This window comes from Oncorhynchus clarkii, chromosome 12 (assembly GCF_045791955.1).
Source record: "Oncorhynchus clarkii lewisi isolate Uvic-CL-2024 chromosome 12, UVic_Ocla_1.0, whole genome shotgun sequence".
In the NCBI taxonomy this organism is placed as follows: Eukaryota; Metazoa; Chordata; class Actinopteri; order Salmoniformes; family Salmonidae; genus Oncorhynchus; species Oncorhynchus clarkii.
The window spans coordinates 38709876-38723630 of NC_092158.1; the positions used below are offsets into that span (position 1 = coordinate 38709876).

The 13755-nt window shown below is 42.5% G+C and overlaps 1 protein-coding gene across 2 annotated transcripts in view; it reads right to left on the reverse strand.

Annotated features, from left to right (window-relative positions):
- Positions 1-373: 373 nt before the first annotated feature.
- LOC139422021 (SKA complex subunit 2) overlaps positions 374-13755 on the reverse strand; it is a 28213-nt gene continuing 14831 nt past the window's right edge. The window contains exons 2-8 of one of the 2 annotated variants that reach the window (XR_011635697.1): positions 9326-9415; positions 8956-9132; positions 8765-8839; positions 8451-8493; positions 6478-6619; positions 5464-6288; positions 374-4632 (exon numbers count right to left, since the gene is read on the reverse strand). Coding sequence is in view for 1 of the 2 variants with exons in the window: in XM_071173164.1 (XP_071029265.1) it covers positions 6162-6288; positions 6478-6619; positions 8451-8493; positions 8765-8839; positions 8956-9132; positions 9326-9415 (654 nt within the window). In the remaining variant the exon portion in view is untranslated. Of the gene's footprint in view, positions 4633-5302; positions 6289-6477; positions 6620-8450; positions 8494-8764; positions 8840-8955; positions 9133-9325; positions 9416-13755 lie in introns of those variants that run through there. The other variant, XM_071173164.1, reaches the window with a different exon arrangement.

Consider the following 13755-nt stretch of genomic DNA (forward strand, 5'->3'; position numbering starts at 1 on the left):
TCCATGTTGTTTGTTGTCTGTAGCCACCACAGCCCAGACTGCCTCAGCCCCCAGCCAAGGTCAAATGGACCGTTGAGAACTCGGTAACACTTTACTTGACACCCAGCATCATAACCATGTCATAATATGTCATAATTGATTACATAACATGTCATAACCTGTAATATGATAATAACACTGTCATGACACATTTAGACCCATTGTGACATGTGTGTTATTTTATGTCTGGTTATGACACCTACATACAGTGCCTTTGGAAAGTATTCAAACCCCTTGACTTCCACATTTTGTTACGTTACAGCCTTAAATGGATTTAAAACAATAATACTCCTCAGCAATCTACACACAATGCCACATAATGACAAAGCAAAAATAGGTTTAGAAATTACTGCACATTTATTAAAAATAAAAAACGAATACCTTACTGACATAAGTATTACCTTACTGACATAAGAGTCCACCTGTGGTAAATAAAATTGATTGGATATGATTTGGAAAGGCACACACCTGTCTATAAGGTCCCATAGTTAAAAGTGCATGTCAGAGAAAAAAACAAAACAAGCCATGAGATTGAAGGAATTGTCCGTAGAGCTCCAAGACAGGATTGTGTCGAGGCACAGAACTGGGGAAAGGTACCAAAACATTTCTGCAGCATTGAAGGTCCCCAAGAACACAGTGGCCTCCATCATTCTTAATTAGAAGAAGTTTGGAACAACCAAGACTCTTCCTAGAGCTGGCCACCCGGCCAAGCAGGTAACCTAAACGTACATTTTTGTTTTTACCTCTGGCAGTTTACCGCTTACCTTTGTACGGTTTCACGTTATTCACTGGACATTAACTGCTTAAATTTCAATAAAAACGGGAAAAATTGGGGTGTTCTAAACCTTTTGACTGGTAGTGTATGCCACTACAGATATAAATATATGGGTCATGACAGTGTTATGACTATATTATGACAAGTTATGTCAGCTGTTATGACATATTTTGGGTGTCAAGTAAAGTGTTACCGAGAACTCACTATACTGGACATATTATACATACATTAAACCAAAGTAAGTTACAGTTCACATAACACATCGACCTCCCATAGGTGAGGTGTCAGAGTTGTTGGCCAGGATGACCCGGGGGTGGCTGTGGGGCCCCCTGGCAGCAGTGACAGTAAGGAGGAGGAGGACAGATTGGGACAGGGGTCAGCAGTTGGACCCCCTGGGGCACAGTGATAATGGCTACAGGTCCTCTCCAGCCCCCTCCCCCATCCCTGCCTCACAGCCCCATCCAGAGACAGCCAGGTCTAGTAGTTCTTAGTTCACGTAATAGTTATATGGTATAACATAACATAGGAGTAGCACACTCCCTTTAGTTAAATAAAGGTTAGGAGCAGGACCAACACAAGGTTCTATGGTAAAATCAACTGTACAATATATGATTATGTAATGTATTATGTGTGTTGCGAATAGAAGTTTCAGTGCAGATGAATGCTTAGCTTTGTAAATCCCCCCCCCATGTTGAGACCTGATGGGAATGTTGTTTAGGAGCTCTGGGAAAGGTGAGGCTGTCAGAGTAGATTGAGGTATTCTGCGGTTTGATGTAATCATCTAGCACCAACAACTCTTCCTTTGGGAGTACGTCCACCAACAATATCATTTCCAGTGTGCCACAGTGTTTCAGGCACATATCTTTGCACTCTCTGAGACAAAGATCTACACACGCTGTAGACTTTCTTAGACATCTCATCGTACAATGTGTCATGGTCATCATCAATTTATGTGTGTGTGCGCGCCTACGTGTGTGTGTTTATACACCGGTGTACCTGACATGACTGATGTCTTCAGCATCACATGGTGACCCGCCTGCACCAGGAGTGGGTTGCCAGGAGAGACTGCACCCCAGCCCCATGAACAGACAACCTCTGCCCTTCAAAAGCCCCCCACGCAGCCCAGGTACCAACCAACGACACCTAGCTACCAGAGCTTTACTGGAGCTTCAATTGTAGAAACCCCTAGTTGCACTGTGAAATTAAGCTTAGGAGTAGTCACTTGGTGAAATGTTCCAGAACATACAGTACCAGTCAACTAGTAAGATGGTGACGGAGAAGAAGGAAGACGTTTTACAGGCCCCCAACCAATTGTGTTTTTTGTTAGTTTATTTGCGTTGTTTTGTAACTTATTTTGTACATAATGTTGCCTCTACCGTTGAGTCCGACGAGGCTGACGCGAACAATATAATGCTTTCTTGGGAACAGGCCCATATTCCCGTGATATGCGAGAAGAGGAGGCGGAGAAAAAGGGGCCGGAGGGCGGGCTGCCTTCTGAGAATTCATAGGCAATCGAATAAACCCCCACTTCCTTCCATTCTGCTAGCAAACGTACAATCTTTGGACAAAAAAATAGATGACCTACACGGAAGATTAAACTACCAACGGGGCATTCCAAACAGTAATATCTTATGCTTCATGGAGATGTTGCTGAACGACGACACTATCAACATACAGCTGGCTGGTTATATGCTGCACCGGCAGGATTGAACAGAGGCGCCTGGTAAGACAAGGGACGGCTGACTATGTATTTTTGTAAATAACAGCTGGTGCACAATATCTAAGGAAGTCTCGAGCTATTGCCCGCCTGAGGAAGAGTATTTCATGATAAACTGTAGACCACAGTACCTACCTAGAGAGTTTTCCTCTATTTTTTGTAGCTGTTTACATACGGCAGGTAGTCTAATGGTTAGAGCGTTGAGCCAGTAACCGAAAGGTTGCTAGATCGAATCCCTGAGCTGACAAGGTAAAAATCTGTCGTTCTGCCCCTGAACAAGGCAGTTAACGGACTGTTCCTAGGCCTTCACTGTAAATAAGAATTTGTTCTTAACTGACTTGCCTAATTAAATAAAGGTTAAATAAAAATTAAATAAAAAAAAACCTACCACCACACTCAGAGGCTGGGAATAAGACAGCATTGAATGAGCTGTTTTCCACCATAAGAAAACAAGAAAATGCTCACCCAGAGGCGGCGCTCCTAGTAGCCGGGGACTTAAATGCAGGGAAACTGAAATCTGTTTTACCAAATTTCTATCAGCATGTTAAATGTGCAACAAGCGGAAAAACAACTCTGGACCACCTTTGCTCCACACACAGAGACGCATACAAAGCTCGCCCTCCATTTGGCAAATCTGACCATAATTCTAACCTCCTGATTCCTTGCTTACAAGCAAAAATTAAAGCAGGAAGCACCAGTGACTAGATCAATAAAAAAATGGTCAGATGAAGCAGATGCTAAGCTACAGGACTGTTTTTCTAGCACAGACTGTAATATGTTCCGGGATTCCTCCGAGTACACCACATCAGTCATTGGTTTCATAAATACAGTAAGTGAATCGATGATGTCGTCCCCAAAGTGACCATACGTACATATCCCAACCAGAAGCCATGGATTACAGGCAACATCCGCACAGGCTAGAGCTGCCGCTTTCAAGGAGCGGGACTCTAACCCGGAAGCTTATAAGAAATCCCACTATGCCTGCCGATGAACCATCAAACAGGAAAAGCGTAAATACAGGACTAAGATCGAATCGTACTACCTGGCACTCGACGGATGTGGCAGGGCTGGCAAACCATTACAGACTACAAAGGAAAGCACAGCCGAGAGCTGCCCAGTAACACAAGCCTACCAGATGAGCTAAACTACATCTATGCTCACTTCGAGGCAAATAACACTGAAACATGCATGAGAGCACCAGCTGTTCTGGAAGACTGTGGTCCCGCTCTCTGCAACTGATGTGAGTAAGAACTTTAAACAGGTCAACATTCACAAGGACGCAGGGCCAGACATATTACCAGGACGTGTACTGCGAGCATGTGCTGACCAACTGGCAAGTGTCTTCACTGACATTTTCAACCTCTCCCTGTCCGAGCCTGTGCCCAAGAACACTAAGGTAACCTGCCTAAACAACTACCGACCCTTGGCACTCACGTCTGTAGCCATGAAGTGCTTCGAACGGCTGGTCATGGCTCACATCAACACCATTATACCAGAAACTATAGACCCACTACAATTTGCATACCGCCCCAACAGATATACAGATGATGCAATCTCTATTGCACTCCACACGGCCCTTTCCCACCTGGACAAAAGGAACACCGATGTGAAAATGCTATTCATTGACTACAGCTCAGCGTTCAACCCCATAGTGTCCTCAAAACTCATCAATAAGCTAACGACCCTGGGACTAAACACATCCCTCTGCAACTGGATCCTGGACTTCCTGACGGGCCGCTCACAGGTGGTAAAGGTAGGTAACAACACATCCGTCATGCTGATCCTCAACACAGGGGCCCCTCAGGGGTGCGTGCTCAGTCCCCTCCTGTACTCCCTGTTCACTCATGACTGCACGGCCAGACACGACTCCAAAACCATCATTAAGTTTGCCGATGACACAACAGTGGTGGGCCAGATCACCTATAACAACGAGACAGCCTATAGGGAGGAGAGGACAGAGACCTGGCCGTGTGGTGCCAGGACAAAAACCTCTCCCTCAACGCGATCAAGACAAAAGGAGGTGATTGTGGACTACAGGGAAAAAGAGGACGTAGCACGCCCCCATTCTCATTGATGGGGCTGCAGTAGAGCAGGTTGAGAGCTTCAAGTTCCTTGGTGTCCACATCACCAACAAACTAACATGGTCCAAGCACACCAAGACAGTCGAAGAGGGCACGACAAAACCTATTCCCCCTCAGGAGACTGAAAAGATTTGGCATGGGTCCTCAGATCCTCAAAAGGTTCTACAGCTGCACTATTGAGAAGAGCCTCTGGTTGCTAACTGTTATAGGAGGTGAGGAGTTAACAACCTAGCAACTAGAGGCTCTTCATGCATCGGGTCCACATCCACATTATCACAGCTACCCTGATTGAACCCTTCCAACTCTTCTTCCTCCATCTCTTCTTTCATGTCTGCAGCCAGCGACATCCCTATCTCCCCTTAGAGACACTCCATGCTATTCTCCTCCTCTTCAAAACTCTCTCGCTTGGTTGTCTCCAAACATGGTTCTGGAGGAGAGGCGGTGCAGGCTTTCATAGAAGCCCTAGCCATGTTAACTCACCGGATTCAATTAAGCAAGGTGTTGTTGAGAATTTGAATGTTATTTTTAGTAAGATTCAGAAACTGAATTGAACAACTGACTTGTATACACACACACACACACACTCGCATTCAAACGCACATGTGCACACACACACACATGTAAATAGTGCCACACATGCACTCAAATGCATAGTCGGCCTTGCTGTTTTCATTTTTGTTGTCCTTGATGTTTTTTGTATTGTTGTTTTCTGTTGTCTTCCTTTGTTCTGCTCTTTTTTTGTTGGTTGTTGTTGACTGTGTGGGGGGTCTCGGATGGTTGAGGGGCAGTTCTCGGGAACTTGGATGGTTGGATGCCTGGCGGTTGGGAGCTTGGGCCACTTAAATCTTAACTTAAATCAACCAATGTAATGGTTTGTTTGCATCTGCATTTTTAAACTTTTATGGATTCATTTAAAGTTCCTGTTAATTTTAAGTAATTGTTTTACATACTTGGGAGAAAGAGACTTTAAACTGTACATTGAGATGCTAATACATGTTTGCACGCCTTGTTAAATTTATTTTTGATTGGGTGTATACCTGGGCAGAGGGAATATTTCAATTTAATGAATGCTCATAAAATTAATTGACACAAGACGTACAATACAGTTGGAAAGTCAGTGGCATTAAATCTTCATCACATATTTACAGGTGAAATGTATTTGGCTGATACATTAGCCAGAAAACACTACATACTTATCCAACATTAAACTCTTTACAAAAATAGTGCACCTTAATTTACAATATGGCCCAACAACCTTCTACTTACAACACCCTAGAAACATGTGATGACTTGATCCCATCTGGAATTCTTGCTTCTGATGTCAATTCCTTTTGAAAGAAGATTCTGGGGTGTCATTTAAGAAAAATATCTAGCAAATTAAAATCGAACCACAGCATATGTAGGCATGAGGATTCAACTGAAAACCCTTCAATGAGGCTAATATGCCTAGCAAATGGACAAGGAGAGATGGGCAGAATCAGTCACTTTTCATCACATAGTGCGGTGGGGTCTTATATTTTAGCCTCTCGGCTATGCAGGTTCCTCAGTCTCACATTAGCAGACGAACATGCCCTTTCTTGTCTAGCTCAATGAGAGAGAGGTGCTGCAACGTTTTCAGCTTGGCGTCGCTAACCTTCATGTTCATCTGCTTCATCTTCTGAAAACTGAGGGCACCACTGGAGAAAGAGTGGCAAAGTTGGAACTTGCAAGAACATCCACAAAATGCATACCACTTACTAAACATTCATATGACTCTGGTCCAGCAGTTAACTGTTCAGATTTAAAACAATTTGGACATTGCCTTGACAACTGGGGGTTTCTGTGTAAAGGTATATGCATCTCAGCACAAACATGACTCGTCTGACCTGTTTTTTCTGAAGGAGAAGTACTCGTGCAGCTGCTTGTAGAAGGCATTGAGGTTGGCCAGCTTGACGTTGGCACGCATGCTGCATGGCACTGCCTCCAGTGTGGCTTCACTCAGCTCCTCAAACTCGCCCTCCCTCGAGGCTGTGGACAGAACACACTCACGTTCGCTTCAGTCGCCATATTCCTGTCTGTAGAGTACGGAGCCCTTTTTTGGGTTTCACATGGATTCCTTGAGGAGGGATGTTGTGTCATTGTTGGCTGTTATAGTTTCAATATAAATTCTCCAAATTTAACATTTCCTATTTAGCTATGTGCAGTGCCTTGCGAAAGTATTCGGCCCCCTTGAACTTTGCGACCTTTTGCCACATTTCAGGCTTCAAACATAAAGATATAAAACTGTATTTTTTTGTGAAGAATCAACAACAGGTGGGACACAATCATGAAGTGGAACGACATTTATTGGATATTTCAAACTTTTTTAACAAATCAAAAACTGAAAAATTGGGTGTGCAAAATTATTCAGCCCCCTTAAATTAATACTTTGTAGCGCCACCTTTTGCTGCGATTACAGCTGTAAGTCGCTTGGGGTATGTCTCTATCAGTTTTGCACATCGAGAGACTGAATTTTTTTCCCATTCCTCCTTGCAAAACAGCTCGAGCTCAGTGAGGTTGGATGGAGAGCAGTTGTGAACAGCAGTTTTTAGTTCTTTCCACAGATTCTCGATTGGATTCAGGTCTGGACTTTGACTTGGCCATTCTAACACCTGGATATGTTTATTTTTGAACCATTCCATTGTAGATTTTGCTTTATGTTTTGGATCATTGTCTTGTTGGAAGACAAATCTCCGTCCCAGTCTCAGGTCTTTTGCAGACTCCATCAGGTTTTCTTCCAGAATGGTCCTGTATTTGGCTCCATCCATCTTCCCATCAATTTTAACCATCTTCCCTGTCCCTGCTGAAGAAAAGCAGGCCCAAACCATGATGCTGCCACCACCATGTTTGACAGTGGGGATGGTGTGTTCAGCTGTGTTGCTTTTACGCCAAACATAACGTTTTGCATTGTTGCCAAAAAGTTTAATTTTGGTTTCATCTGACCAGAGCACCTTCTTCCACATGTTTGGTGTGTCTCCCAGGTGGCTTGTGGCAAACTTTAAACGACACTTTTTATGGATATCTTTAAGAAATGGCTTTCTTCTTGCCACTCTTCCATAAAGGCCAGATTTGTGCAATATACGACTGATTGTTGTCCTATGGACAGAGTCTCCCACCTCAGCTGTAGATCTCTGCAGTTCATCCAGAGTGATCATGGGCCTCTTGGCTGCATCTCTGATCAGTCTTCTCCTTGTATGAGCTGAAAGTTTAGAGGGACGGCCAGGTCTTGGTAGATTTGCAGTGGTCTGATACTCCTTCCATTTCAATATTATCGCTTGCACAGTGCTCCTTGGGATGTTTAAAGCTTGGGAAATATTTTTGTATCCAAATCCGGCTTTAAACAGTATCTCGGTGCTCTCTGCGCTTTTAACGGACTATCACAGTGCAGGTGCATTTATTCGGAGACTTGATTACACACAGGTGGATTGTATTTATCATCATTAGTCATTTAGGTCAACATTGGATCATTCAGAGATCCTCACTGAACTTCTGGAGAGAGTTTGCTGCACTGAAAGTAAAGGGGCTGAATAATTTTGCACGCCCAATTTTTCAGTTTTTGATTTGTTAAAAACGTTTGAAATATCCAATAAATGTCGTTCCACTTCATGATTGTGTCCCACTTGTTGTTGATTCTTCACAAAAAAATACAGTTTTATATCTTTATGTTTGAAGCCTGAAATTTGGCAAAAGGTCGCAAAGTTCAAGGGGGCCGAATACTTTCGCAAGGCACTGTACATAATATGTTGGTTACAAATGACTTCAATAGGGGTTTGTGTCTAAGACATATGCAGAGGGGGACTTGGGGTTAACCATTACTTACACCGAGGCAGCTCTTGGGCTTGAAGCTCCATAGACATCGGTACCTGTTAACAGACAAACATTGGCATATTACAATATATTGTACTACTGGGATATTACAAGACGACCATAACATTTCACTGAAGGAAAGAGTTGAGAAATCCTGAGCAGAAAAGCTATATATTTCTTTGAATAGCATGGGCCGTAAAATTGGACAATCAAAAGTAGTGCCCATACAATGTCAGTGTTACACAGAATGACGTCTGTGAAATACCGTTCCTCCACACACTCTGCTCCTGTACGCAATGACACCTTAGCTCCAGCAAATGGACTTACCGCTGCTGTGTTTTGATTGACTGATAAACCAAGGAACTCTGCAGACTCCTGCTCCGTCTCAGTCAGTGTTGGAAGCTACAAAACAGTACAAGTGCAAATATTAATTCTGAATTGCACATGATTTAAACCACCCTTTAACATTGAAAAGAGTTGGTTGACATTGTCGGATGTATGTAGAGGGAATAGTCTACCTCAACGTCAGCAGCCTGATGTAACTGTTGCACCAGCTGCACAGTGGTGTCGAGGTGCACTCGTATGGAGTCCATTGATTGCTTCTGCTCGGCTGCGATCTCCTGCACTTGTGTGCACAGGGCCGCATGCCTCGTCTTGATGGCTGACAGGTTCTCCAGCAGCTTCACAGGGTTTTCCTGTGGTCACGAGAACGTGAGTCATATTGATTTAACAGAATGTTGGCTACACTCTCTGCATGGCAGAAGTTCAGAGATATATTATATACACTGTAGCATTGCCTTTTGTGGATAGAGTGGAAAGGGGTTGGGTGACTTGTCTGTTGGTCTGTTCTGAGGATATGTTTGTAACTCAGTAATGTGGTGTATTCACCTCTGCTGCACTGTTCTCTGGAACATTAGTCAGGAAATCCAGTCGTAGCCGCTTCTCCATGTACTCCATGTCAGCCTCTGCCTTCTGGAACTGAAAGGACAGTTGGTTTAGTGTACTACAAGCCTTACACAATCATTATTACACACGGAAAATCATTGCATGTGCAGATCTGTCAATACTATGAACTATGGTTGCAAAGTGTCGTAACAGTGAGAGGACGTTTCTTTTTTTGCTGAGTTTATATGTTGGGGTCATTGAAGGGTGAAAAGGGACTTGGTGTATGTTTATAAAGCATGTTTTACTCCAGCAACAATAACCCGTGGAGCAGCAGGAGAAATCCCGCTCGTTGTGCGCGTAGGATAGTTGTGTTGGATAAATAAGATAAACGATGACTAACAGATACACAGGCCAATTTAAATTACACAAAATTATGCAATTGAACCTATAGACCGATAAGCATGACAGTCAAATCCATTTCCATCGATTGGTATTTCCATCAATTAAAAAGCATTATTTTGCAATGCATTTTCCTTTCTCCCGGTAATTTTTATTTAAAAATCGGCTTTTCATAATATTTTTGGTCCAAAAGCCATGGTGTTCTTTGGATGCAACTCAGCATTATTTGTCCTCCAAACACGACGAGTTGAGTTTTTACCAAAAAGTTCTGTTTTGGTTTCATCTGACCATATGACATTCTCCCAATCTTCTTCTGGATCATCCAAATGCTCTCTAGCAAACTTCAGACGGGCCTGGACATGTACTGGCTTACGCAGGGGGACACGTCTGGCACTGCAAGATTTGAGTCCCTGGCGGCGTAGTGTTCCTGATAGTAGACTTTGGTCCCAGCTCTCTGCAGGTCATTCACTAGGTCCCCCCGTGTGGTTCTGGGATTTTTGCTCACCGTTCTTGTGATCATTTTGACCCCACGGGGTGAGATCTTGCGTGGCGCCCCAGATCGAGGGAGATTATCAGTGTTCTTGTATGTCTTCTATTTCCTAATAATTGCTCTCACAGTTGATTTCTTCAAACCAAGCTGCTTACCTATTGCAGATACAGTCTTCCCAGCCTGGTGTAGGTCTACAATTTTGTTTCTGGTGTCCTTTCACAGCTCTTTGGTCTTGGCCATAGTGGAGTTTGTAGTGTGACTGTTTGAGGTTGTGGACAGGTGTCTTTTATACTGATAACAAGTTCAAACAGGTGCCATTAATACAGGTAACGAGTGGAGGACAGAGGAGCCTCTTAAAGAAGAAGTTACAGGTCTGTGAGAGCCAGAAATCTTGCTTGTTTGTTTGTTTGTAGGTGACCAAATACTTATTTTCCACCATAATTTGCAAATAAATTCATTAAAAATCCTACAATGTGATTTTCTGGATTTTTTTTCCTCATTTTGTCTGTCATAGTTGAAGTGTACCTATGATTAAAATTACAGGCCTCTCATCTTTTTAAGTGGGAGAACTTGCATATTTGGTGGCTGACTAAATACTTTTTTGCCCCACTGTATATAAAGGATGAGGCAATTGAGTGGCAATGTGGACTTAAGAGTCTACATTGGAAAGTTAAAATCCCCTGCATGTTAGCTAGTGGGAAAACCCCCTTTTGGATCTTTACATGTTTAATTTTGGGGTTTAGTATAGCCCCACTGTATGTTGAAAATGTTGTGGGAGATGTGATGGATCATTGGGGATCATTCAATATTCCCTTCATTTTGTTGTTCAGTGAAATCATCCCATGTGAAGAGTCAACTCATTTAATTAAAGTTCAATTCGTAACGAAATAGCTTTTTTATTTCTATTGGAAGGATTTAATAATTTGCAACTATGTCTACTTATGTTTAGGTAAAAGGTTTATGTTTCTGTCTCCATATGATATGGTAAACAAAATGAGTGAAATAATCAACCACATCTGTCGAAGACTTCGGCCACAAAACTGTTGCCTCCTGCGCATGATGAAATAGTTGAGAGACTCATAGTGCCTTCTGTGAGGCTTTAACCAAAACACTGAAACCCTAAAAGCAACATTTCACTACTCAAAGTGGACAGCAGAGAAAATACTGATAGGGTTTCAGGACTTGGGATCAATCAAATGTTTTGTGGGAAATTTTTTTATCGGGGTTAAGTTCAATAGGCACGTAACACAAAACATATTCACAAGGTATGAAAGAGAGAACATTTAAATACAAATAACTGTCCATTTTTGGAAGTTTAGGTAGATCCTCCTCCTAATGAGAAATGGAAGCTGACTGATGGGGACAAAAGTTTGACTTGCTTTGATAGATTTCTCATCATTCCCTCTCCTGCAGAGTAAGATTATTGCTCAGTTGGACTCTGCCTGAATTAATAAGACCATTGATCTTCACTGCAGATTTTAATGAAATAACAACCCCCCCCCCCCCCCAATCGCACCTATGCCTATTCCAGAGTTCTAATTCCTAATTATAAGCACATCCATTCCTTGAGGTACAATGGGCTTTGCAGGGCTAATTTAATTTAAGGCTGATTTAAGGGCTTCAGTAGTCGGTATTCAGACTTACCTTATGCAGGTGCGCAATGGGCTTTGCAGGTGTGGACCCCACTGATAAAAAATGTATTAAACCGCTGAAAACTCTCCCACTTGCTAGCCCACAGATTTCTTTGTTAAGTTTCCATTCAAAGGGGTTTTCAGGACATTTATCTAAAGCCATCCATTCAAATACAATGTACCTTTAATTTGAATTTTCGCGACAGATTCACTAGAATATACGTTGAGAAAGAGCCCAGAATAGGGATCAATGAAAGAAAGCCATCTAATTACAGTCTCCTTTTCAGCTCTAATTGGTAGATCTAAAAATACTCAGATCTTTTAGACTATTTAGGGTTAGGAAAGTGTTAATGAATCAAACAAACAGGGTTGGAAAGCATTTCCACACAAAATGTATTGGTGAATCATAAATACAGTGGTTTGATTCATCCTGAAAAAGGTACCATATTCAATTGTTCAATTCATGAAATATTTGAAAATGGAGGAAAAGTGTACAATAGGGGATTGAACAATAGTCCTTTAAATCTACCCTAATCCTCATGGAACTGATGAAAACAATTCAGTTGTTGTGAACCATGCGCTAGGCTCCAGGTTTGAACAGCAATGTATGGTCTATGTTCCATATAGCCTATTCTTGTGTGAAGTTGCTATAGACCACCAAGTCCCAACAGTCAGGATCTGGATAATGTGGGAAAGACTTTATAATGTATGAGATCTCAACAGAGAGGTACAGTGCATTCAAAAGTATTCAGGCCCCTTGACTTTTTCCACGTTGTAAAGTTAGACTTTTTCTAAAATTGAAAATATATATATATTTCCTCAACCTACACACATTATGAGGTAATGACAAATCAAAAACAGGTTTTTTAAATGTTTGAAAATGTGTTATTGAAATTAAAAACACGAAGTCCTGAAGCAACTCCTGCCTTGTACGTGTGCTTAGGGTCATTGTCCTGTTGGAAGGTGAACCTTCGCCCCAGTCTGAAGTCCTGAATGCCCTGGAGCAGGTTTTCAACAAGGATCTCTGTACTTTGGCCATTCATCTTTCCCCTCAATCCTGACTAGTCTCCCAGTCCCTGCCACTGAAAAACATCCCCACAGCATGATGCTGCCAGGTTTCCTACAGATGTAATGCTTGGCATTCAGGCTAAAAGGTTCAATCTTGGTTTCATCAGACCTGAGAATATTGTTTATCATGGTCTGAAAGTCCTTTAGGTCCTTTTACTGTGGGCTGTGCTGTAGGCTACTCTTTACTAGTTAACAAGGCTGTGGCTGCTGACATGGCGGTCCTTCTGGAAGGTTCTCCGATCTCCACCGAGGAACTCTGGAGCTCTGTCAGAGTGACCATAGGGATCTTGGTCACCTCCCTGACCAAGGCCCTTCTCCCCCTAATTGCTCAGTTTGGCAGTGCGGCCAGCTCTAGGAAGCGTCTTGGTGATTCCAAACTTCTTCCAGTTAAGAATGATGGAGGCCACTGTGTTCTTTAATGATGCAGACATTTTTTAGGAACCCTTCCCCAGATCTGTGCCTCCACAAAATCCTGTCTCGGAGTTCTACAGACAATTCCTTCAACCTCATGGCTTGGTTTTTGCTCTGGCATGCAGTGTCAACTGTGGGATCTTATATTGACAGGTATGTGCCTTTCCAAATCAGGTCCAATCCATTGAATTTACCACAGCTGGACACTAGTCAAGTTGTAGAAACACTGAGGATGATCATGGTAATAGGATGCACCGGTTCTCAATTGAGTCATATAGCAAAGGGTCTGAATACTTACGTAAATAAAAATGTGCAAACATTTCTAAAAACCTGTTTTCACTTTGTCATTGTGGTATTGTATGTAGACTGATGAAAAATATTTTAGAATAAGGTTACAACATAAAACAAAGTGGGGAAAAGGGATATGAATACTT